This window comes from Corvus hawaiiensis, chromosome 2, assembly GCF_020740725.1.
Source record: "Corvus hawaiiensis isolate bCorHaw1 chromosome 2, bCorHaw1.pri.cur, whole genome shotgun sequence".
In the NCBI taxonomy this organism is placed as follows: domain Eukaryota; kingdom Metazoa; phylum Chordata; class Aves; order Passeriformes; family Corvidae; genus Corvus; species Corvus hawaiiensis.
The window spans coordinates 96,852,530-96,878,760 of NC_063214.1; the positions used below are offsets into that span (position 1 = coordinate 96,852,530).

Sequence of the window (26,231 nt, forward strand, 5' to 3'; positions counted from 1 at the left end):
CCACCCGCGCCCTGCTCACCAGCACCCCCCAAACCCAACCGAGCCCAGCCTGCACGAGCATGGAACGTGTCCTTGTCTCACACATCTCCCTAGCGTGCGTGAGCGCCTTTAGGCGTCAACCTGTTCGGGAGTTTAATGCTCGATTCAATTTTTTCGACCCAAGTTCACCGAGACCCCTCTCCAGCGCTCCCCGAGGGCAGAGCAGATAGAGAGAAGGGAGGGGAGGCAGGCGTCCAGCACTCTCCCGAGAAAATTCCTGGGCCACTCCGCCACTGGGTTCTTGCCACAGGGTGGCTGTGCCGCCCGCCTCCTTTACAAGCCAAAGGCTTAACGAGCAGCGACACCCGCCACAACCGACCGGCACCCCCACCTGCGGGCCGCGCCCCAGCGCACGCGGCTTACCGCTGACGCGCGCCCTCTGCCCCGCCCATCGCTCACTCCCATTGGCTACCCGAGGTAAGCCACGCCCCCAGCCCGCGGTGGGCGGGGCAGAGGCGAGCGGACCCGGTTGGCGGCTGTCACGTGACTCTCGGGGCTGTTCCCGCCGCCGTCGGATGCGCCGGGATCCGGAAACGCTGAGGGAGTTCCGGGAGTGCCGGGGCTCGCAGGGCGGGACGGGTGTGGGGCTCCCGCCTCATCTCCTTACCCTTTAATGGCGCACATCACCATAAATCAGTACTTGCAGCAAGTAAGCAAGATTTTTTATTAATTTTTTTTTCTATTAATCTGTGGGCCCTGTTTGAGTATGCGCGTGTGTTTTTTGCTGTAAATATGCTGCCTTGGTTAAGAGTTACAGCAACGTAGGATAAGTGATGTGGTGGAAAAATATGTTTCTTCAGCGTGTGTGAAGCACACCGTCTGAGTGCCAAGGATGTACACCTGGAATGCCTGAAAAGTGTGGAGGTTTCTGAGAAAACTTATCTGTAAGAGCCTCCACGGAAGGTTGTGTGTGTGTCCAGGAACAAGGGCAGCTCAGGGATTCGAGAAATACAGGGGTCTGAGATGTCCAGAAGTGCGGACACACACTTTGACATGGAGGGTGGAGGGGCAGGAGCGGAGCCCCGGGCACACCGGCTGGACGGAGCTGCCAGTGACAAGCTTTTCGTGTGTCCACTCTGGAGGGTTCTTGCTGCACCATCGTAATCTCATCACTGTTACCATCTTACTCACTTCATCTGGCATCAGTTAAGCCAATTAAGAGAAGGCACAAGAAGGGAGTAATTGTTTGGGTTTTAGTCTCCAAAAATGGAGCATCTGAGATCTCCTAGGATAGCGGTCTGCTCTAAAAAGTCCACATCTTGTTCGGTTGACAGTCCATTGAACATTTAATATGAAAAACTATCTACAAACATCAAATTATCTCTTCTTTTTCCTGCAATAAAAACTAAACACAAATTTCTGAAGAAGTTTAAGCAGTTGATTTTCCATCTTTTGTTGCTGTTTTAGTCTATGGCGTTTTTTCCCATTTGGTATGAGCTTTCCATACATCAAAAAGATTTTTTTTTTCATATTGGGACACAAAAATATGACAAATAAAGCACAAGCAGTGGGAAAGAAACTCTTAAGAAGCAATACCTAAAGCTACTTCAAGTGAAGAAATTTCCACCTTGATTCACAATAATCTGTCCAGGCAGACTATTTTTAACAAAGAGTTATCTTTAGCAGGAAGCAGAATTAAACCATTCTCCCACAGAATATAATATTTACAGTCTTAGCAGGTTTCAAAAACATTCTATGTTTTTGATGATATAAGACTATCAATCTGATAGCAGACATTGCCTTTGAAGTGATATCTACATGTTAAATCTTCATTTTAAATGTCCTCGTTTTAAAGCATTACTCAAAGATTGTGCCTTCGCATACATGTTTGATGCCTATAGCTCCAACTGGAATTTTAGAAAGCTTCAAATCTGGCTGTTGGCTGCTGTTTTACAATCCTAAACCCATGTACATACGTATGTTTGCATCCTACAAATAAGGATAAAACCACAATGGTGTTCTCTCTACTTTCTCCCTGAGACCTTTTTGAAAAACAGGTGTATTGGAAATACAAAATTATTTATTCAGTTTTAAACCTTTAAAATCTCACATTTGATTTGATGTTAATATATATGAACAGTGGTAACTAGATGGTGGCTTCTGTAGTTGTATAAATATGTTGTGTGCCTGTTACTGGGTTTTATTCTGTAATGTGACTGGTTACTTTGGTAGGTACAAGAAGCCATTGAGACCAGAGACGGAACATTTTGTGCAGAATTAGTATCATTTAAACATCCACATGTTGCAAACCCAAGGCTACAGGTGAGAATCTGGTTTTTGACCTTTTGTTTTACTTTCAGTTTTCCTAGTTCTGTGTGTGGGTTCCTTTCCATTGGAGAGGAACCGCAGAAATCTGTTTCACAGGCTGAGGCAGGATCCCCTTGTAGGTTTGCTTCCCTTTTCTTCTTACAAGGATACTATATATAATTTTTGTTTTCTGGTTGGCTCTTTGTGTTCCACTTTGAATTGTTTTCTGGATAAATACAGTTTTGAATGTCCTTTCTGACCAGGTCTGCATTAGTTACTAGCATAGCACAGTGGAAGGCACTATGGAGGAAAAAGCAGTGAGTAGTAAGGACCTGGTGTTTGTGTGTTTTGGATGCTTTTATTTAAGGCTGGCTCTGTTCAGGTTCTGGAGACAGAATGCACACTAGCAATTCATTACTCTGGATATGATTGTTAATGTAATTTAAGTTCTGGGAGGTGCATACTAGATGATCTCCAGAGGTCCCTTCCAACCCTAACAAATCCATGAGAAATGCCATGACAAAATATGCATATGATGTTCTGTTTCTGGTGCATTGGATGTTCCTTTAATGTTTTATTGCTTTATTGTACACTTAGCTTCCATCTCCAGAGGAGAAGTGTCAACAAGTTTTGGAATCACCATATGATGAAATGTTTGCAGCCCACTTAAGGTAAAGATGGGCCCGGAATGTAAAGTCAGTTGTGAGGTGTAGAGCAGGGATGGGGAAGCATATCATTAAGTTTACTTGCCTGTTTTAAAGGGCTTACACCTGAAAACTTGGTATTTATTACTCTTACAAATAATGTTAGGATTGCGGAAAATAAAGATTTATTTTTCCTCTCCACCTAAAGTTTGCTCTATGTACCTGGCTGTCATCTGTGTATGGCCATCAGCACAGCTTTGGCATCAGTGCCTGCTGTTTCCCTTGCTCTGCCTACTAGCTACACAAGAATTTAGAGTGAAATAAGTAAGGGAAATAAATATTTTTTAAAGGGAATTATAATCATAAAAGTACTCTTAAGAGAGCTTAGCATCTAAGCAAATCTGTGAGGTTTTACTTAATAATTTTCTGCACCTAGTCTTTTTCAACGATCTTGGATTTTTTTAGTTTCATCTTGATGACAGTTTCAACAAGCATTAGCTTATACAAAATACCTACTGTTCTCTAGGATCTGTTTTCTACAATTATCAAGCTTAGTGCTCTATTAAAATACTTGTGCTAGTTTTCTAGGAATGTTTCTAATCATATTTCTTTGTGCCTTAAATAAACTGTAAAACTTCATGCCTGGTAGGACACAAAAATAAATATTTGGTTTATGTATATTTTCTGATGCACTAATGCATCTTTTGTTTGACAGGTGTACTTATGCTGTTGCAAACCATGACTTCATAGAAGCATACAAATGCCAAACAGTTATTGTCCAATATCCTTTTCCATAAATCTTGTATATTGTTTTCAGATTAAGTTCTTGTAGACTAGATTCTCTTTATGGTTTTTAAAAACCTAATAGAATGTGGTCTGCTTCCAAATACACTTCAGCTGTTCAGGTTTCTGAGCAAGGAAATGCAGATACACTCCTCTTCCAGCTTTCTGTAGGGCTAAGAAGGAATTTGGCACTTGTCTCTAAACTAGAAAATTAATTTCTCCCAGAACATAGGAGAGTCTCAAATCATTATAATACCTTGCAGTTTCTACTTGGCTAGAGGGGAAGATAAAGAAGCTTCTATCTTATCTCTGGCCAGTGTTTCTTGCTGCTGCTGCCACTCAAAGTGGCTGTGCTCACCTTCTTCCATACTGCAACTCAACTCCTCAACTTCTTGATGGTTTTTTGTTTTCTCATCTTTCATGAAGTCATATATGGTACCATTGAACAGCTATTTCTCAAATCTGTGCTTCATTTCATGGCATTTTAAATTTTCCTAAACAATACATCTTTCCTGCGAGCATTTCAGGCGCATAAAGAAGAAAATTGGTGAGTATATCATAGAAAGCTGCTACAAAATAGACTCATCTTTTCCTAGTATAATACCATAGTAGTGAAACTAAAATTATACCTATAGTTTTTATTTATCCCCAGTGATGCTAAAATCAAGCCTAATTGGCTTTGTTGCCTGGTTGAGTTTTTATGTCCCAAAGTGTGAAAACTAAATGTCGGAGCTTAATTAAGTACAATGGTCCCTGTGTAAATACATGAAGGATTTGTTTGAAGAGAAGTGGTATTTTATTAAATCCACAGTAAAAAAGACTTTAGAAATAATTATTGTAGTGTAGGATTTCTGAAATGCTGAGATCTTGAAGACCTGTCCTTTTAAGTGCATCCTTCTTTATTTAAAAGTTAACATATACTTTCCTAATTGTATGACCAACTGTACTAGTTTGAAAACAAACCAGTGGGAGGCACTAAGTCAGAATAACAATTTAATGGGGAAACAAAAATAAAGGCAGAAAACACTGGTTCAAACTGACAGAGTCAAGATACAACCTGACACCCTGTTAGGCAGGGTGGTGGTAGCAGTCTGGTAGAATGGTGGCTGCAGTCCTCTGAAGCAGTGATCCTGTAGTAAAACAGTCTGCTCTTCCTCAGGAAGTCCAATGGTGGCTGTGTAGCTCCTGTCCTCTGGAAATCCAGTGGGAAGCTGCTGTCTCTGGTGTTCAGCCTCAGCTTATATCCACGATGGGATGCTTGGTTCCTCCCTCTGGGTGGAGCATCTCACAATGGGGTAATGAGTCATGAGGCCAAGTGTTGATTAGGCTCATTAACAGGAGATAGTCCGGAGGGAGTTATCTCTGAGTCAGGCGGCAGGACAATGATGGGCCATTAACAGAAAGATAGTCTGGGGGGAGGAGGCAAGGAAACACTGCCCCACCTGGTTTCAACGGCTCCTGAGGATGGTAATAGAATACACTGCAACCCAGGACACCAACTAGCAAAAAAAAGATAAATTGCTTGTTTCTCATGTGTTACATATTGCTTGATTTGCACCTACTAAGTATACTATGGTTTTCTTTTCCAGGGCCTTACCTATTATGTATTCTGTAGCCCTTGATCTTCGAATTTTTGCTAATAATGTAAGTAGATCTGATTAACAACCTCATTACTTTTGTCTGTTTGGTATTTCCACAATAGAAATATTTTTAGACTTTATTACACAGCCTAATTTTGCTCAGTTCTCTTTAACTCATTGTTTAGGATTTTGTTGACACACTAAATTCATCCAGTTCTGTTGAAAAATTAGTTGCTCAGTCTGCCCACCTCCCATTTGCAGATGGAACTAGAGGGGTTCTGAGGACCTGAATGCAACTCCCAGCAGTTGCTTAGAATTTATGAAGGGATAAGTATTTTCTTTATTGAGTAGCACATGGCTTAAGTCGCTATTTCCATGTTATCCCAAGGATTTGGTGGAAATTGGAGGTATCACAGACAACCAAGCTGATCTAACCATTCAATACATCTGAAGAGGGAAGTTTCTGCTCCCCTTTTCCAAATATTTGCACCACTTTTGATGCTCTTTGGAGCCTTTGGTGAGCCCATACAACTGCTGACGTGCAAATAATCCCCAAATTTACATTATTTTTCTCAGATCCCTATACAAGCTACTTCAATTCACCAGCCTATTGAAAACTGCTAGGCCAAGGCAAGTGGCAGAGTTGTTCCTAGTCACTTTACCTGAAGAGTTGAAGCTGGAGTTCAAGTTAGGTTAGAGTTTGACAATATCTAGTATTTTCAGCGTTCATCCCCTTGTCACTCTCTGGTGCCCACTTACCCACAAAACCACACATGTGGAATGCTGGCACAGGGAGTATTTTTCATGTGTGTGACTGCTCTGTAACAAGTCTCAATTCTCAGTCTGAATGAGGGAAATCTGTATCTCTGAGATGCATGAGAAAGGGAATTGTTGAATCAGTCAATGCTGGAAGTGTTTGAACTCTGTCTTCTAACCTTAGTGTATTCAGAGGATTTGGATGCAGAGAAGACTTCTGCAGCAGGATGCATTTCCATTTCTTTTTTTCACATTTCAGCTAGTGAGAATGCAAACACTGTAATAACACCTTCTAGAAAGCACGTAATAAATATCTACTTGATATATTTTTTCTGTTGAAGTTCTGCATTAATCAGTGCATGGATCTTTCCCATATGTTGACACCTGAATTCTTTTTTTCTCTTGCTGTAACATATGTTTTATCTTTCTTCTGGAAGTCTCAAGTCCCAGCAGTGTGTCTTATTACTGGAAAGTATTGAATATGGGTTAGAAATAAAATCTAGTATTTGTGGCTGTGGAGAAAAACTAAGTTATAAATGCTAAGACTCAAACTCCATAATTTTTGCAGGCTCTTGGTCTTTTTACGCTTGAGTTGAAGTGTTAATGCTCCAATTCAGGTATTAAACCTGAATTTAGGTTTCTGAGACCTGCATTAAGCTGAGTGATACCAAAGGCAATAGTGATCAGTGCTGTTTTCAAAGGACTGTCCTTCTGTACGTTGCGCTTGGTACATGTCCAGGAGCCTCTCTGAGTGTTTTGTTCTGTGAGTTTGACTGCCTTCTAGATTTGGGAGATAGCAGCCATGGCTGATGTCTTGCTATAATACTTTATAAAATGCTGTGTTAAAGAACTAAACTTTGCAGCCTAGTAAACCATGTTGTAGACTTGCATATTGTTTCTTGCTGTGTAATGCTAGGCAGATCAACAGCTTGTGAAGAAAGGCAAAAGCAAAGTTGGTGACATGTTGGAAAAAGCAGCAGAACTGCTGATGGGCTGCTTTCGAGTCTGTGCCAGTGACACGTAAGTGAAAGATTCTCTATTGAGCTTGCACTGTTAAATTGTTAAGAACTTAATGAACTTTGCTTTAGATTTTCCAGCTTACTTAGACCATATATGGGTCTTTGAATGAACACTTCTGAGGCTTGTCTTCTTATTTATAGTCTGTTCTCTCTTGACTATTAACTACAGAGGGAGAGCCCTCACTTCAGGTTGAGCATTCCTAGCAGGTATTGTTGGGAGGGACTGATTATGTGTCTGCTTCTCAGGAAAGATGATTAATGCTTCTGTGCTCTGTTAGTTGTGAAGTTTGCTCCATTAGAATTAGATGGAAAAGAGGTGACTGGTTCCCAGTGCTAGCAATTTTAACACTTCGGAAGTGGAAAAAGTGGTTTTTTTCTGGTGTTTCTTTCACCTTGAGTATTATAAGCCACCACTGTGCTTGTGTATGTGTTATCTGCAGACTGGAGTGAGGACCCTGATGCAGATGAATAATATTTTGCATGACATCTTTTCATTACGTTGAGAAAATATATAGCAGTGCTACACCTGTGTTTACCCTAAAAATGCTATGGAGTGAATATCTATGGAATGAATTTACTGTAAGGAAAAAGTCATTATTTTCTTACAATGTTCAGTACTAGCAGGTTTTTTCTTTTTTCTTGTGACAGTCGAGCAGGCATCGAAGACTCCAAAAAGTGGGGCATGTTGTTTCTCGTGAATCAGCTGTTTAAAATTTATTTTAAGGTAGGGTGCAAGTCTAGTAAGCTGTGTTTTGTACTTCATATTCTAAGTCAAACCCACCCTGCTTGTATATGATACTGTCTATCTACACTCTGATTAAAATGCAATTTTTTTTTTAACAGATCAACAAGCTCCATCTCTGTAAGCCCTTAATAAGAGCAATTGACAGCTCAAATCTGAAGGATGAGTATAGCATGGCACAGAGAGTTACATACAAATACTATGTTGGACGCAAGGCCATGTTTGACAGTGACTTTAAGCAAGGTACTGTGTGCCAGTAAGACACGTTTAAAATCTTGCTGCTTGGCCTGAAACCTGGCTGAAGGTGTGTGTTTGTGTGACTCAAAGTGTGAGTAGCAGGTGCAGTTGTAATTGCATTGAGCAAAGGAAGATTCATGCTGAAAGGTCCAAAACCCACAGGCTGACACAAAACAGGGATGACATTACATGACACTTTTAATTGTAGTATATGCCCAGCTTTAAAATATTTGTGTCAGTGAAGTTCCCTGCAGTCTTATGCATTGTGTGTGTGCATTACAAAATGTATAAGCATCCAAAACAATAGGTTTGTAAAAGTTTCACAGAGGATCCTTCAACTCTTCAGGTTGCTGTGTGCCACGTAGGAAATCTTCAGCAAACTGTAATGTAGAATTAGTTTCTTGAGGGATTGATTTTGGAAGATGCAGAAACTGCATTTCCCAGATTTCTAATAGATTTCACTAACAGAAATGCATCTAGAGCTAAGGTGCACAGCTTCATCACTAACTGAAATCCCTGACCAACATCTATTCTGGTGCTGGTTCTGTTACTTCAAACAGTGTGTTCTGCCTGTCAGGCTTATCATTTTTTCTCCATCAGTGGAAGCTGCTGAGAGATCTTCATGCTATATGCTGTGTGGTCTTACTGGCACGTTTCTGCAGCTCAGGTGATGTGTGCATTGCATTCAGCTTTCATCTCTTGAAGAACCTAATCTGAATTTAGGAAATAGAGTGTATTACCAGCACTTTTTGAGATTTTCTGCTTCTGTAATAGGAGCACAATACTATTACTGAAATGAGCTGAAAACTCCAGTATTACTTGTAACTGTAATGTCTGACATCAAGACCTTGACAAGTTTTCTTTGACTTTCTGAAAGAGAACTTATCTTTCTGGTAATACTTTGTATTTTGTGTGAATCTCTAATTTTCCTTTATGTGTTTTGAGTAGTATGATGCTTTTTTATACAATTTCAAATGTCATGTGTTCAAGCTGGAGATGGATATTGAGCACAGAATTTGGGTTACAGCTTCAATCCGTTTTTGTTGTTGATTCATGTTACTTGTGTTTGCAGCTGAAGAGTATCTGTCATTTGCCTTTGAGCACTGTCACCGATCAAGCCAGAAGAACAAAAGAATGATTTTGATCTACCTGCTGCCGGTAAAAATGTTGTTGGTGAGTAGATACTACTTTCCTAGATAAGGGGAAGGGGTTACACATGCAGATAGTAAAACTGATGCTCAGTATTTTCTTGATTTTTCCTTACTGGAATTCAGAGGCTATTTTACCCCTGTAAGAGCCAGCATATGCACACCTTGTTGTGGGAGGGCAAAAAGTGTTGAGTTGTCATTTATAGCAACACAGAAAGGGAAAAAACACAGCCAAATGAGAAAACTCCACCTCAAACAAAACCAACCCATCCCTGCTTTCCCCCTGCCTTTCTCCCACGCCTTCTAAGGATGCAACCTGATCTTACTATAATAAAGATATATTTGAATTCTTTGGTGAAGCACTCAACAGTGTAACTTCTGTCTTACAGCAGAGTGCCTCTCTGCTGATCAACTGCACACAAAAGTCAGGGAAGATGCAGATTCACTAGAACAAATTTGTCTGCTTCTTTCACCTGGTGGAAGAAAGAAGGATGTGCAAACAGATGGCTAAGGACTGTTGAGAGGGGTTTGCCACAGCTGCAGCCTGTCTTTGGGTTTTCTATTTGTATCTCATGCATTTTCCCATTTGAGGCATCTCAGAAGGGTCATGAGGCAGAGCGTTTTGGTTTTGAAAAAATCAGTGAAGACTTGTTACTATTTTATCATTTCGTATTTCTGTTAAAAGAATTAAGCACATCTGTTTCTTGTTCCTGTCCATTCCCATGTGCTGTGCTAACATTTGTGTATCCCTGAATTAGTGGATTATGCTGAGTACTAATTCATTGTAACTGAGGGGACAGGAACTAGATTTTAGAGTTTCCTGTTCTGGCCCTGTTACCAAAATTACCCGTGGAGAATGCTGTTATGACCTGCCTCTACTGAGTTGCCATTTTCCACCTTCCCCCTGACCTGTTTGTGACCTCCCTGCCTTTTCCATTCAGTGCTCCCTTTCCAGTCCCTTGCTATTTTTAAGTACGATAATTGGCTTCTGTTTTCCTTTTTTAATTTGTTGACTTTCTTAGTGGTTGTTTTCAGATCAATTGTGGTAGGGTTGATAAAGGAAAACTTACTAATAGTCTTCCTAAAAACTTTGTTCCAGTCCTGACTGGCTGCCTTAAACTGGTGTGTCTTTTAGTGCCTAGAATTACTGTGGCTTTTCTGAACCAGTTTTAGTGTACAAGAGGCATTAGAGAAACTAGATAAAGGTCGTTGTATTTACAGTTGCTTTTTTAAAATCAGAGTCCAAACGTTAACACTAACTTCAAACTGTACTAAAATAGCTTGTATATTGTTTTTTTGTTCCTAACAGCTCTCAGTAAACCTGCTCAGTTCTGCTCTCAGCTAATCCTCCATTCAGGAAAGGAGTTAGCAACAGCATAGCATGATGTAACTACAGTCTGACCAAGTCAATGTGCATTCTGATCTTTGCTGTGCAGGGGATGAAAAACAACGTTTCTTCTTGATTCTGTAGATGCTTCAATCTTACCTGATCTAACAATAAGAATTAATTTTGTTTCTTTAAATTTAACCTTTCTCTCTTTTTTTGGAGGGGAGGGGCATGGTGGTGGTGTTTGTTTTTTGAGAGCACATTTTTATTTCTGCATGGAGGCATAGAAAAGAAAAGATCTGTTACAGACTGAGATAGCACTTGACAGGGCTGAGGTACTGCTTGTATTCCTGTGGAAATGCTTGGGATTCCCACGGTTCTTCTGTTTGTAGATTAGATCATACAGCCATGACATAAAATTCCAATCTGCCAAGGCCTCATGTCACAGGATCTTGATTCTACAAGTTTGATAGCTGCTCCCTAACGTTAAGTATTAATAGTCCCTAAATCATGATAAATCAGTAGTTACTGTGAGTTGTGCTATGAGGTGTTCGAGAAGGACAAGGAGGTTGTCTTACAAATAACTTTTATTCACTTCTTATTCTGTAGCACAAAAAAGTGGTTAAATACTCCTCTTTTTCTCTTAACAATTTTTTTTTATAGCTTAGCAGATTCTATTTAAAATGCATTTGACTTTACCCTGGAAAACTTGGACACCCATTTATTTTTCAGGGCCATATGCCAACAGTTCAGCTCTTAAAAAAGTATGACCTTATGCAGTTTGCTGAAGTAACAAAGTCTGTGAGGTACGATGCTTGTTTTGCTGCTTTGTGTTCAAAAAATATTAAGTAAAAAGTGTTTCTTTGGGGTGGTTGGGGAAGGCAGGGGAGGCATATTTCTACCAAGTCAGGTAATTTTTTTTCTCATTGGGGTAAGACCTTCTCATTTTTTCTTTTCTTTATCCTTGCAGTGAAGGAAATCTTCTCCTACTGAATGATGCTCTGACAAAGCATGAGACCTTCTTTATTCGATGTGGAATCTTTCTTATCCTTGAGAAGCTGAAAATCATCACATACAGGAATCTCTTCAAGAAAGTGTAAGCATAAGAAAAACCTACACTTTTGCAAAAGCAGATTTAATATGGTTTCACCTGGGACTGGGGTAGAATTGTATATGCTCCTTAATTGTCTCTGAGAGAGCTGACTTCCTGTTAAGGTAAATTTATTGTAGACAGGCCATTTTTCTAAGAAACAGAATTTTTAAATGATTATTTCTCAATAACACTTCTTTTCCTGTTGTTTCTTTCAGATATTTACTACTCAAAACCCATCAGCTATCTCTAGATGCTTTTCTGATTGCTCTGAAGTTCATGCAAGTAGATGATGTTGATATTGATGAAGTCCAGTGTATTTTAGCTAACCTTATATATTTGGTACGTGTTGACCACTCATTGTCTGGTGCTTCCAGACTTCCAACAGTAAAAAATACTAGATAGAGAATAAAAGGTTATGACAAAAAACACATCAGTAGTCCCAGGTTTTCATGTGGTTTTTTTGAGGGACTTGTGCTCAAAGGGAAATATTTTCATTTGCCCTGAGGACTTCCTCTAGTTCTTGCAGGAATCAGTTAAAATTGAAGTTGAATTTCACATTATGAGTTCAATACTGACATATCTATATATGCATAAACATTGATTTAAAAATACAAACCTTTTAAGTGGCACCAAAAAGATTTGTTCTGCATTTGAAGTAGGAGACTCCTGATCTTCCCAAATTAGAAAAAAATAGAGCCAGATTTCTTTGGTTTTGTTCCACATTTGTCTTTTACTCTGAAAGAATCTCAACTACTTATGAACAGATAAAAGCTTGAAATCTAAATATTTGTATTAAGTCACGTTTTGAAGCATCATTGCAGTGTCAGCCATAAAGTTAACCACTTCTCTGTTTCTGAAACATTATTTGGTGTGGTCTAGGTCACTGGGAGATTTCTTTCACTGTTACAACACCATGTCTGAAAAGGAAGTACTATGTCATTTAGTTTATTAGTTATGGATACTAATTAATTAAAATCCTCATTTTAAAGTGAACAAGAGTGAATTTAGAAACACTTCTGTAGAGCTCTGTCTCTTCAAGGCAGTGTAAGCAGATGCGTAGGGGGCCCTGGCAAGCAGCTCTGTGTCTGACAGCACCTTTAGTATACAAACGTGATGGTGGCTCCAACTTTCTGCTTACTCTCTAAGACCCACTTATATAAATTGGACCATCATGGATATTTAAGTACAGTAGTGCAGTGGTGATTGAGCATACACAGCTTTGCTGTGGTTAGCTTGTAGGTGTTTGCTTGGGTTGTGGGGACTGTGTTACCAGCTCCAAGTACTAACACCGCCTTTTTCTCCTTCTGCCAGGGTCACATTAAAGGCTACATATCCCATCAGCATCAGAAGCTTGTGGTCAGCAAGCAGAACCCATTTCCTCCATTGTCAACAGTGTGTTGTTGAGTATTGCATCTTAGCTATTCAAGTACTCTTCAGATACTCGGCTTGCCCAGTGGATCTGCTCCCTGTCACCCCAAAAACACTGTAAATGACCTGGTTCTTGTCCAGGACTGAAATACCAGGAACTGTTTGTGGCTCCTTTCCCAGAATGACCAAGGCTGCCAGTGTTACAAAGTGCATTGAGATGAAATGCTGACTTTTAAATGGTAGTTTCCACAGGCTTTCTAGATCATTCAAAGTACTTCATGAAGAAATAAAGCAAAGCATTCCAAATTCCTTCTGAACTACTTAAAAGCATTTATAAAGTACTTTGTGTTACTATTCCTGTGTTTATCTTTCAGGAAGAAGTATCAGCCTTTGTTACTTGTGTTAATCCATTCTTCAGAATGGAAATAATGGTTTTTTTTATGGTTTCCAATTTTTTTTAAGTCTCAGTAATCTTGCTGGTATTAAATACTCTCTTCAAACTTTCTCTTAAAACCTAGAGAAGTGTTTGACACCAAAAGCTTTACTGTGTCAGTAATACTTATGGGTTCAAGTACATGTGGTAGGTGCCCACAGATGGCTTTGGGATTTTTTTAAAATTCTGGTCATATTTTGTTTTAATTTTTATTATGATGAACAAAAGCTGATGTAGCTAAATTATCCAAACTCTGTTTTATTTTGCTTCTGGGGAAAACACTGGATCCAGTATTTTAAGTGTTACTACCCTGGGGGTTGGTTGGTTTGTTTGGGGGTGGTACAATATAACTTTGTCCAGACTGATGAGATTGTAGTTTTGGGGGTTTAAAATTATTTTTAAAAGAAATTAAACATTTTTTTCTTTTCTGTCTTAGAAAGGTTTTATTTTACCCTCTAACTGACATGGACATCATTCACAAGGGAAAACATAGATTCCATGTATGAGGGGAAGCATTTTTTAGCATGATGAAAGTGTCAAGTCCTACCTCAACATAGACATTTAAAAGCTTGACATTCCCCATGTCTTTGTAAGTTTTACTTGTATGGATCCTGAAATAAAAATACGACTTTGCTGAATCAAACCTCAGGGTACTAGCAACATTTAAAATCACAGAAAAATATTCAACATGTTTTGAGGTTTAGGATGAACAGTTCTAGGAAATTTGAAGTTAAATCAGTTTTTAGTTAAACAACTAGGTTTACTGCATCATGACTTTCACAGTACTGTAGTGTGTCAGCAGAAGGAAAGACAAACAGGCTTTTCTGTATAAACTGGAGTTAAATACATGCCATTGTTGCAACTTCCATTGCTGCAAGCTGTAGTAGAGTCTAAGGGGGGTACTGGCTGCATCCATATGTTTCCTTGAAATGATTGGTAGGGGCTCGGTGCTTGAGAGTTGGTTGTGTTTGTGTCTTACTTTACTTTGTGTTTAACCCATATCATATACCTTGCAGTGTTGGTGAAAAGCAATGTTTCCCAGTCAGCATCTTGTAGTGGCCAGGAGCCCAGGATACCAGTCAGAAACCACGTGCCCTTATACTCAGTAGCCAAAAAGCTTCCTCCAGCCAGGCGTTTGCCTACGGCCTCCTGAAGGTGCCCACAAAACTGCCTGTTTGTGAGGCTGATGTTGAGTATTTGTTTGCAGTCCTCGGCAGGAAGGTAGGAAACCTGCAGCTCTTCACCTTGAAGTTCGTCACCTTCCATTCTCCAGCCACTGACTGTCCCAGCCAGTTTTGGAATTAAAACATGTTCTGCAAAGTCTCTTTCAGGGATGCACACAGGGAGGTGGTAGTTGTCACACTCAACGTGCTCTTGAAGCTGTAGTAATGCAATGTTGTTCTCACCAGTGTCTTCGTCATACCGGATGTGTACGTGCTTCTCGCTAACTTGCATTATCTTTCCAGTTCCACTTGTTCCATTAGGCCCTGTGAAGCAATGACATTTCAGTGCTCTTAGGAATAGTTTATCAGAGACCTGAAAGCTGCATGCAAGCTGCCTGGTTGTGCTGAGAAACACGTGCAGCAGAGTAGCTAAAGGTGCTCTTCATCGAAACTGCTGCAATAAAGGGAAATGAGGAATAATACACTGGCAGCTTTTTAATGCCGTGTAGGGGTATGCATAATTTCAGCAGTAAGGACGAATACCCAACGTTGATGTGAATTTTGGCATGAAACTAAAGCCACCACCAAATCCACCATGTTTAGCAGGTCCCTGGGTGCTGAGTTCTGAACTGTGCTTGAGAGGCGGTTGCCTCTGCTTGCCTTGTATAGGGGAGCATGGGGCAGCAGTAGTTCTAGCTCAGATACTTTACTGAGGTGCATACATGGAATGATAGCATATTTGTTTCCTTTAACAATATTTTTATGCAGCAAGAAGTTTAGTAAGGTGTTTTAAAATTTAGCTTGTCCATACTGAAATGCCCTGCAGCAAGAGAAAATGTGTTGGATCACCTACCAGCACCAACCCTGATTTCAAAATAGGAGTGCAGAAGGGCACACTCCGCTGTGGTCAACACGAAGTTACTTTTTAGCAGCACTCCTCCACAGAAGCCTTTCCCTTCTGAGTTTAGCAGTAGTACCTAAGAAAATGCAAAAAGACAATAGACAGCACTGTGCATATGGGGGTAAGTGATAGGTTTCATGAATTGCTAGGAATACCTGCCAAGGAAATCTTTCATCACTTTTCTTCCTGGTTTCATGTATAAGGTTGTCACTGTCTTGAAGTCTGCCACATGCACATGCATCTACCAAATGAATTTAAAAAAAATCAAAACTTCAGGCTGTATCATTTCAAGATAGCTAATACCTGCAAATGCCATCTTGTTCCACCTTGGTTTTTTTTACTTTGGGGTTCTGTTTTTGCAGAAAGAAAAAGGAGAATGACAATTTCTAAGCTGGTGAAAAGTGGAATAATTTGTTTGGCAATTGTAGTCGTAATAGTTTAGCAATGGGCTGAACATTTTGGGTCACTGCGTTAGGCTTGTAGTGACCAGGTGTCACTGTGCCTGTCACTAATGAAATGAGGCTTCCTCTCCAGCCAACCATCAGCACAGCTTGCTTTTTCATCTTTGTGTCCTGTATTCAAATTGTGTCAAATACCTAATGGCTGTCGCCCAGTCTAGACATGGTGCGTCCTGGCTGGTCCTTGTTACAGCTGTCACTCTTGGGGCATATGTGCCTTTCTCATCTGGTTCAAACAACACACACACTTTTCAGTTGGATCACCCAAACAAATCTGCATTTGTCACACTTCCGGTTGCTTTGGGCTTGGGTCCCACAGACTGGGTTCTGTTCAGGTGAAGCTAAACCACAGGACACCTTCCAGGAGCACACATGACCTGTTCTCAAAGCTGTCGGGTGCTTAGTCCGCAGGATTGAACTAAGCCACTTTGATGTAAAGCACTGAAGTGTGCACAGTGTGGACATCAGTCTATCACCACCAAAAGCATGGCTCTACAGCTGAGCTCTGATTTGGCTGCCCCACCTGTGCTAATACAGATACACGTCTAAGTATACTTCTGTGTTTTTAGTAGACCTACTTTGTAAGGGGATGAGATTGAATGAGATACCTAGTAGGAGACTGGAGAAATGAAAAGGACTACTGCTTCAAGCTAATTAATATGGCAGCAAATGTTTCCCTTCATTTATCAGACTGTTGGTTGCCTGATGGGAATCAACTGAATCTAATTCCTAAGCAAACAGGTGTTCAGCAGAATTACTCTTTACCAAACATGGGAGTGGAAAATGTGGTCCAGTGAGAGAAATGTAGAGTGAAGCAAATCCTTTCTGCTGATTCATATTTAATTACTCCAGTCAAATAGTGCTTCTTTTACCATTTGGCATCTTGGGTGGTGGTCCCTAGATTCCTTCTTTTCTACCCAGCAATATTCTCATCACTTTAGGCTTGAAGCATGCTCATCACATGTGGATGTCAGACGGTGGCCTGCCCACCCCAGCCCTGAAGAGATGCCCCCTGTACTTCCATGCTCACACCTACCTAATGCGATGCACTGTTTTTTATCCTTCCCAAGCTCATAGCCATCAGCACAGGAACAGTGATAGGAATTACTTCCTGGGTAGCAGAAGTGATCACATCCTACCTTTGCTTGGTGGTGACATTCATTTTTAGCTAAACAGAACAAGCAGAGGAAAAACATTGGCAACAGTTCACCTGGAGTATTCTTTCACAGCACGAGTCCTCTGGTTTTTTTCTTATTCACTTTGTGTGGAGGAGGGTAGGGACTCTGGCTTGATAGCATTTACCACTGGGTGGTTTTTTTTCCCTTGTTATGCAGAAATTGGAGAGAGCTGATTCTCTGCAGCATTCACAGACTCACTGCAAACTCTGCTCCCCCCTGCCCCTCCCTGCACCAGACATTGCACCTCTGACTTCTGGAGAGCATCAGCCCATGGGTCAAACTGGGCCTTCCATGTGAATCCATGGAAGGATTCCATGGGTTTTTAAGCAAAACACCAAGTACCTGCAGTGAGGGGAGCTGTTGCACATGTTAAGAAGACAAGTTTTGCTTGAGGAAGAAGGCAACTAAAGTTTCTAGTTTTGAGAAATAAAAAACGTATAGCTCTCATTTTGCACACTCGTTTAAATGATCAGCCACCAAAGATTTGAAAAAAAGAAAGGGAGTATGAACTTTGAAACATGCACAATTTTCCATAGCTTGGCAAACACCTAAATCTTTAGCACAAAACAACAGCTATTTGATCTAGCTCATAGGTAGCAAAAAATCTCGTATAACATGGCTGCCTAAGGCTCACACTGAGATCTAGTTCCCAGCACTGGTCCAAGCTGTGTCACCTTCTGTGCTCCCACAGAAGCTGGTCACAGTCACACCCCTTACACAGAAAATGACCCTGCCTTGCTGCAGCCAGGGCGTCTCCCATCCCAGGGGACCTCTGAACCAGCAGAAATACTGATGTAAGGGCTGGAAAGAAGAACCTGGCAGATGTAAAAATGTAGTATCTGGCCCAGGGTTTTCCTGTGCCAGAAAGCATCTGTTTTACTTAATGCTTCTCACTTCCACTGGAAACCGTTTGTTTTCTGGAGTCCTTCTGTCCTGAGGGACTGTCTTGTGGGTGTGTGTGGCCTCAGAGGCCCCAGGGTGCCTGGGAAGCCACTCTGGCACTGCAGCTTTGGTCCTTCAGGCCACACACCAGGGACCCCAGCAGGACAAGCAGTCAGGCAGTGCAGGTGGCAGTGGCTGGGCTGGCTTTGGGGTCTACCCGTGAGGTGGTTTGGTTTCAGCCCTTTTGCCGCATCCCCAGAGAAGGGAGGCTCAGGGCGCAGGGACAGCCTGTGTAACCTCAGGATGCCACGATGTTCTGTGGACAGGCAGCACACATCACCCCTGCTCTGCCAAGAACTGTGTGTTCTAACCACAAACATGGGAACTAGCATAATGGGGTAGCTGCGTATGGTTTCATGGGGACACCCTGTGACAGGAGGAGATGGGGCTTTTCAGAAGGGGGGCAATGCCTTACCGAAAGCACAGTTCTCTCCCTCGTAGCCCTCGGCACAGGTGCAGGTGTAGCCACGGATGCTGTCCTCACACACGCCGTTGTGCTGGCAGGGGCTCGAGGAGCACCTCCTGCCACCTGAAGAAATGGAGAGGGAGGAGTCACCACCACTGATCCCAAATTACACAGCCCCCTTTTTGGCACATGAGCTGCTCAGAGAAGTGTCGTGAGAGCAGTTTGGAAGGAAATGGGCTAAGTGTCACTGAGCTGCTCCTCAGGGGTTATTTTAGCTCAAGTCTGCTTCCAGAGACACTCTCGGAGCCCCTGTCAGAGAGGCTGGGAGCTGCCCAGAGGCAGAGTCTTCTTCTGGACAATGGATGCTCTGAGGATTCAGAGAAAAGGACTGAGTTACAGTTCCTGCTTTGTTACAAATGTGATATGAGACAGGTGTTTTAGGTCTCCCATGTTAGATTGATATGCACTGGATAGAAAAATCTGGCATCAAAATTATGTAACAAGAGTACAGCAAACAACATCAAAATAGGAGGAAATGTAACTTTTATATATCTGCACAATTATTATACAGCAGCTCAGACACTAGCAAGTCTAATCTTTCTGATGAACTGAACATTGAAATGAGAGGGTGTCCTCACTATGAGTGAAGCACCAGGCAGAGCTGCCAGTTTCCCTTCAAGCTCCTAAACAATTTGAAAACATGCTCCAAGTAACAACTACTTATTGCAGGCATAGGCTATCAGTAAGCAAGCCAGAAAAGCCTAACCTGGGACATGTTGTCCAACCTTTCTAAAAATTAACACTGTCACAGAGGTTAACTCAGTCAGCAAGCTGCCCTAGCTGATTTCAGGGATGGAAAAGTGAAAACTGTGCCTGCTACTGGGAAAAAAACACCAATCACTATCTGATTAGGCTGTGAGCACACATATCTTTGAGTGTTAGATGTACTAAAATACTGGCTGAAAGAGTTACCACCTTCAACCCATCTGCAGTCAGATGCCACCAGCACATCCAAGGACAATGTAGGCCTCCAGGGAGGCGTTTTGGGTGAATTAGGGGGATCTCACCTACACAGTGAGCAGGCAGAATTGAGGAGCTGGAGCTAGGGAAGGGTTACCCCTGCAGCCTGAAGCAGCTAGATGGATTCAAGCCTCTGAAATGCATGCTGGGACGAAAATAAATCCAGCACCTAGCTTTATTAAAGGAGGAAAGAGAAGATTCAAGGAAGTATAGAGAAAATGGCCTGATTTCTGTTATTGAAAGGCTACTGGAATTATTAAAATGTAAGCACCCAGCAATACAAAAAGGTGGTAAGTAAAAACCAACATACATTTTTCAGGATCAAATAATTCAAACCCTTTAAATCTAATCATATTATAGGATAAGGGACCTAGGGGGAATCAGTGAACATCACAGAATAGAAATGTCTCCAATGACGTTGTCATTAAGTGAGCAGACTGTTATAAGACATGCACAAGACTTTTGGAAAATGATGTTTAAAGAGAGTGATGTCAATGGCTAAGTTTCTACTGTTGATAGAAGAGGATCAGGAACCCTCTACAGGAACAGCTGTAACAAGTGTGACCTCAAAGTGCCCCAACAGCAGACATCCAGCAGATGCCACCACATCAGTTTTGACTTGAAGGGACAAAGGTGGAGCAGTATGAAACAGAGCTTGTGGGTTTCTCAGCAGTTAGGTGGGTGCTCAGCCTTTCTCCCCAGCCCTCTTTTACTCACAATGAAGATTTATCCACTGCACCCTGGACTTTTGGGGGAAAGCAACATGCATACCAGAGGTTTAGAAAATGAGGTTGTTGGAAGACAGGATGAAAAATTGTGGTTGATTAGTGAGGAGGAAAGAAGCCACTCTTCAAAATGTTAGAGAAACATCACAAAGAAGGAAACACACACTGCTGTTCTTTAGGAAGAAGACAGAAAACATGGCTTTTAATTACAGCAAGAAAGCCACCCCTGAGGCTGAAATGGGTAAGGTATCCTGATTGTGGCTAAGCTTGTTTGCAGGGACCATTCTGAACTGGTTGCCTTTCTCTCCTCCTAGGCTAGAGAGGAAGCCTGCATGACATGCTTAGTCCAAATATCCAATGACTCAAATTAGAAATTAATCCCTCCCTCACAGAAGTAATAAAATGCCAGATATTTAGCATCATTCTTCATAACATTTATAGCACTGATGGGATTCTTCTATGCAATGATTCCCAGGACTCAGTGGTTTAGTGGCTTGTGCAGAAAATTATTACTGACTGCTGGTTTTGCCACCTCCTTATCCACTCTTTAAACCTAAGATTGGAAATTAATAATAGCTAAGTTAAAAACAAGAGAAAAACTTTGGATGAAGCATACAGAAAAAAGGGAGGGAATAGGGCATAGTCACCATAAGCTGGTGCCACAGGCTCCATGTTCAGCTGACATTAATTACATCAGGCTCTCAGCTTCTACAGATTTGTTTCTCACCTTGGCACCTGACAGGGAATGATGCAATCCCAGTGTGCAGAGTTTTTAGACAACTCAGCAGCTTTTAATACCTATTTATCTCACTCAGGTTTAAGTGCTAATTCTGTATTTGGGAGATTTTGCTGGTAAAACTGTGCTGCTCTGTTGTATCAGCAAAACATACTGTCTCATGTTTCAGAACAGCTTTAGATTCAGGAAAAGAAGTAGCCTATTTACGGGGATAACCTTTACTCACCTTCCACTTTTATTATTTTTGCAGCTTTAAATAGTTTTTCCTATATATTACTTTTTAAAAATCATTTCACATCAAGAATTTTCCTTCTGCTTTACTGCAGACATGATAAACAGAAACTGTTCGTTTCTCATAGAACAAACTCATAGAAAACCAGTATTAGACTGAATCATAATGTTCATAATGTGACAGTACTATGAAGGAGAGAAAGCAAGAGGCCAGCTTACCATAGTAGATATCCCAAAACATTTTCTGGATAAAAAAAAAGTAAAGAAGGAAATTAGATTTTAATTCTCAAGTAATGTAATATGCCATATATATTTTGCTAAACGAAAAACATGTAATGAGAGAATACAACGGTTTAATGTTTACAAAGTTGCACACCTATGATTTCTGCCCTGCTAGCAAAATATGCATGAGAAGGGAGGGGCTTTGCCTTCTGCTTATTTTATTGTTTCTTAAGAAGCTGTAAAGGAAAAGAAGCACTTCACAGGCGAGAGAGGAACAGCTGGATCCTTTAACAATACAGTTTCCTGAAAAAACTGGCTGGCTATTGTCTCTCTGGTGTGCAGCAGCATGGGAAGTGACCCCATCCTGTCCCACCCCACTTGGCCCCCACAGGTGCTGCTGGAGGCAGAGCAATCAGCACAGAGCAGAGCTGCAGGGCACCACCACTGGTCACCACCACCATGCGCCCTGCATTTCCCTGGCTACTGCAGCTGGCCCTGATGCTTTCCCCAAAGGGACACCTCTGCCCACCCCTTCCTTCCCCAAAGAACCATGGCTACCCATAGGCAGCCCTACAGCTGCTTCCTCTACTTTCCCTGCAAACAAAACTCCACCCAGAGTCCCATTAAAGAGCACAGCATCCATCTATACATGTCCAGAGAGCCTCTTGTGCAAGGGAACTTGCAGCTACTCTCCAAGTGAGCTTCTATCTATAGGTCCCACTACTTGCTGGTGCATTGATTCCCTCTGTCCCAGTCATAAAATCACAGAATGGTTTGGGTTGGAAGGGACCTTAAAAATCATCTAGTTCCAATCTCCTGCCGTGAGCAGGGAAACCTTCCACTAGACCAGGCTGCTCAAAGCCCCATCCAGCTGGCCTTGAACACTTCCAGGGATGGGGCATCCACACCTTCTCTGGGCAACCTGTTCCAGTGACTCACACAACTCTAACTCCTCTCATTTATTCCCCATACTGCATGCACTTGCACAGAGGCATTTGAGATGGGCCCTGATGAAGCCAATTTACTAGCTGGAGTGGCTGGAATTCCTTTGTGCTGCCCTTCAGATGCTCTTCTGCTGACCAACACCTCTTTGCCCCTCCTGGTCCCTAAGGGATACTGAAGCTGCATTTCTGTGTGTGGTCAGGATGGGACAACAACCATGTGATTTAGTAACATAAGGAGCATGACACATCATTTTCAGGAGAGGACTTGAAAAATATCAGAGCTGACCTCCTCATTTCCATTTTGACCATGGAAGACACCTGCTTGCCACCTGCTGAGATTGCAAATGCAAAGATTTCACATGGAGAGAAATCCAAAGAAATGAAGCAGTCTTGTGTTTCTTAAGTAAAGGATCAAGGCAGTAGTTTTTATTGTGCATGCAGGAAAACAAAATACTTACAAGCATTTCATCATTTTCAAACACTTCTCTTGCTTCTTCCTGTGTACATCTCTCTTCCAGGCATTCTCTTTCCAAGCTGCCTTGAAGGACCTCCTCCAGAAATAGGGAGCTGGCACGCCTCTGTCTCTTGATAACACTGTTTGCATCATTAGCTGATATAAACACTGGAACATGGTATGACAAAACACCTATGTAAGTACTTAGATTCATTTCTTTAAATACTTTGACCTTCTTTTTTAAGATAAATAATTTTGGTTGATTTGGAGTTTCTGACACATAGAACTTCCATAGAACTTAAAGAGCTCTTCTGTCTCAGCCCAAATTCAGCTGAGGAGTTGTGACCTTTTACTTTTGGGGAATGCCTGACTTCCCCCCAAGCAGGGCGAATTTGAAGCCCTTCCTGGCACATTACTACATGAGACATACAGGGCAGAGTGCAGTGCCACAGCCAGGGAAAGGGGAAAAACATTATTATAAAATGTTTTGGGAGACTGCATAGGGGTTTCAGACTCATTGGTAGAAGTGACTATTAGTTGTATTAAGTTATGATGGTGGATCCAAATTGATGCTCTTCAGTCTTAGTTCATGGCAATTTTTTTTTTTTTGCTGAGCAGCAGAGCCATGACATGGCCGAGTTCTCAATAAATTCTCTCTCAAAGAGAATAAATAAAAGCTACCCCTCAGCAATGCTGGTAGTTAAGAGAGCTATATCACATACCACTGTTTATGTGGAAGACACTGCAATATTTTGGATTTGAGTAAAGAGGAGGAGAGACCAGAGACATGAGAGTTAACAGATCTTAAAACTCTTCTTTGCAAATGATACCTCCATCAGAAACTGCCTGCCAGCTGGGCAGCTGGTGCTTCCACATGAATCAATACGTGACCATGTGTGCCAGCACGTGTTTGTCAGTTCTTCTGTGCTTGGAAAGTAAATGTGTTGGGGCAGGGAATATTTGGGGTTTTGTCTCTTTTATACAGTTTGGGGGGGGGGGCAACACTGCTAGTTGAAACAATCAATAATCACAGATCTGGAAAAAGTGAGAGGAATAGCAAAATTATTCTGAAACTGTGTACAGATGTTTAGTTACCTTTTTGAAGGATACCCCATAAGCAACAAACTTGCACATGATATTAAAAAAGGAAAAGCTTCATGACTCTGTTCTGCACTTTAAATGCTATCTGACCCCCAGCATACGTTTCTGCTGTGCAGTGATTCTGCCACATCCAGCACAGCTGGCAGTGAACTTCTGCAGGGTGTTCTGACCTTCTTAAGAGATCACCACCTTTTTCTTCCTTGCCTGGCTCCTCCTTATTTTTGACAAACCATGGAGGATTGATACAGAAACATAAATTTCTTCAAGCTATAACAAGCATAGGACCTCTTATTTTTATTTCTCTTTCATAGGCCTCTTTCATAGGACTCTCTTATTTTTATTTCAGCAGCAACTAGAAATATAAAATAAAATTCTCTTTAATATCTGGTTCACTCTAAAGATTGAAAGGAAAGACAAAATATTACCCTGGCATAAATGATGGTACTTCAAAACTACATTACCCCATTAGCCTACAGCAGTTTTCACTTAGCTGCATGAAATAAACAGCAGAAATGTAAAGAAAATAAGGAACAGACTGTTTTCAGTGACGTCACCCTGTGCTACAAAGTAAACATTATACGAGGTACAAAATTACTGGTGTTTTTAGAAAAGCAGAAGCACAAATCAGAATTAAAGGTCCAACAAAACAAAACCCATACCTGTCTGCTCTGTCTGAAGGAAAAGGGCAGAGAGAAGGAAGAATGTTATCCAAGAGCACCTTGTCATTGTTACCCTCTGAGCCTAATGGTGCCTGCCTGCATTCCTGCAGCTCTTGTGGGAAATGGCTACAGGAGAGATGTTAAAGTTTAAAGTCCAGCTGTTCATGAGAAAACAAAACCTCTAAGGGCAAATCCTGGCTGCAATGTCAACACATGGGGAAAAAAAACCAAAAAACAAACCCAAACAAAAAACTTCAACCCTTAGCTCAGTAGTGCAGCAGTGTCCCGTCTCTCCGTGCCCTGGCTGACTATGGGGCCCTTTACCAGTGCCCCTGAGAGCTGCTCCAAGATTTGGGTGTTCCTCCCATGCCCCAGCATTCACTTACTGTAGCACAGCATGGGTGGAGATGGACAGCATGAACATTTCTTTGTACCATAGCAAAGCACAGGCTGGACAATGACCTTAGGGACCAATTATATGACATGGTTCTTTTATACATTGTCTCCACAAAACACGTACCAAGGCTTAGCTGCAATGGGCAAATCCCACCAGCTTTTGGAGCCACCAACCCCCCAAATGTAATTTTCCCCCTAGGGATGCATCTGAATGGATATGGCATTTTTCTTTTTCACTCTTAGGTTTGTAATGCTCAACCATGAAGGAGAGCATGGAAAATTTCTCCTGACGTCAGGATTCCAGTCACAGAGATGCACAGACAGACAGATCCATGAAAGGAGATGTAGGTACGGAGAGGACATAAACATTCCCTGGGCTGCTGAGCTGTGCACCCGGTGGATGGGGTGACCCTGCTTCCCAGCCCTGGACAAGAGGAAGGATAAACCCATTGGCGTGCAATGGCAATGGTGCTGCAGGGCTCCCAGCACAGGCAGCCTCACGGGAAGAGCAGGAAACCATTTCTACACTCAGAGCAAAAACCAGTGAGAGGAAGAGTGGTTTTTTATTTAATTTGACTCGTGAACAGAGATTATTCTGTGTTTTCATGTCATAAATCCTCAGCTATTATTTGAGTATGCAGTTCTTTTAATAAAGCATGGTTGATCTGAACATCCGTGGGTAAATCCCTGAATAAAACTTCACTTGCCATCAAGTGCACCTTTGAAAGCAAGCTTCAGCAAGTATTGAGGCTGATGAGAGAAAGAGACCACATCCCTCACCAAGGCCAGTCCTTACCAAGCCAGGGCTGATGTTACAGCTCACATCATGGGCCCTAATACCTGCTGCAAATAACCAACCTGCGCTTTGAAACTCCATTGTGGGAGGGTTTTCCTGCACAGTTTCCACAAGGCTGTTCTTCCAGAAGTTCACTTGGAGTTAAAACCCTTCTAATACCAAGCTTAATTTTATTCACAGCCAGTTCATGACCTTACATATTTGTTTTGCCCTCCTTGATATTTCTGCAGAACTAATTAATACAGCCTCCCATCCTCTTAGGTTACCTGTGTGTCCAGCTCTCCTTAGTAAATGAGCTCTCCATGCTCTCCTCAGTCGCTGAGGCCACCAAGCCCCATTGTACCTGTCTCAGCCAGAGCTTTCTTGGCTAGGAAAGGGAGAGCTATTGCCAGTGGTCACATTTGGTGGGTGCTGGGGGCTCAGACAGCACCTCCAGGAGTCACTGTGGAGGCTCATGTCACCGTCCTTGCCTTGCACGGCAGT

General features: G+C 41.7%; 2 protein-coding genes across 2 annotated transcripts; one reads left to right on the plus strand and one right to left on the minus strand.

Moving 5' to 3' along the window:
* The first annotated feature begins 524 nt into the window (after positions 1–524).
* On the plus strand, positions 525–13,337 carry PCID2 (PCI domain containing 2). Its single transcript, XM_048327687.1, has 14 exons — positions 525–688; positions 2,212–2,301; positions 2,884–2,957; positions 3,646–3,711; positions 4,219–4,260; positions 5,303–5,357; positions 6,966–7,069; positions 7,717–7,792; positions 7,912–8,053; positions 9,120–9,220; positions 11,255–11,328; positions 11,493–11,618; positions 11,831–11,954; positions 12,927–13,337. The coding sequence occupies exons 1-14, from the start codon at positions 653–655 to the stop codon at positions 13,017–13,019; spliced, it is 1,203 nt and encodes a 400-aa protein (XP_048183644.1). The 5' UTR covers positions 525–652; the 3' UTR covers positions 13,020–13,337.
* A 317-nt stretch (positions 13,338–13,654) lies between these two features.
* Positions 13,655–24,668, minus strand: PROZ (protein Z, vitamin K dependent plasma glycoprotein). Its single transcript, XM_048327673.1, has 8 exons — positions 24,557–24,668; positions 22,801–22,964; positions 21,396–21,420; positions 18,474–18,587; positions 16,975–17,106; positions 15,636–15,721; positions 15,433–15,556; positions 13,655–14,903 (listed from the first exon to the last, which is right to left on the minus strand). Exons 1-8 carry the CDS (start codon positions 24,621–24,623, stop codon positions 14,392–14,394), a joined length of 1,224 nt encoding a protein of 407 aa, XP_048183630.1. The 5' UTR covers positions 24,624–24,668; the 3' UTR covers positions 13,655–14,391.
* Between the last annotated feature and the right edge of the window lie 1,563 nt (positions 24,669–26,231).

Bases quoted from the DNA above. Each gene is read 5' to 3' on its own strand.
- PCID2 (XM_048327687.1), top strand. From the start codon at position 653: ATGGCGCACATCACCATAAATCAGTACTTGCAGCAA. The intron at 2,958-3,645 runs GTAAAGATGGGC...TTTGTTTGACAG, and splicing joins ATGTTTGCAGCCCACTTAAG to GTGTACTTATGCTGTTGCAA. The intron at 11,955-12,926 runs GTACGTGTTGAC...TCCTTCTGCCAG, and splicing joins TAGCTAACCTTATATATTTG to GGTCACATTAAAGGCTACAT.
- PROZ (XM_048327673.1), bottom strand. From the start codon at position 24,623: ATGACAAGGTGCTCTTGGATAACATTCTTCCTTCTCTCTGCCCTTTTC. The intron at 21,421-22,800 runs GTAAGTATTTTG...TTTTTTATCCAG, and splicing joins TTGAAAATGATGAAATGCTT to AAAATGTTTTGGGATATCTA. The intron at 15,557-15,635 runs GTATTCCTAGCA...GCATTTTCTTAG, and splicing joins ATGAAAGATTTCCTTGGCAG to GTACTACTGCTAAACTCAGA.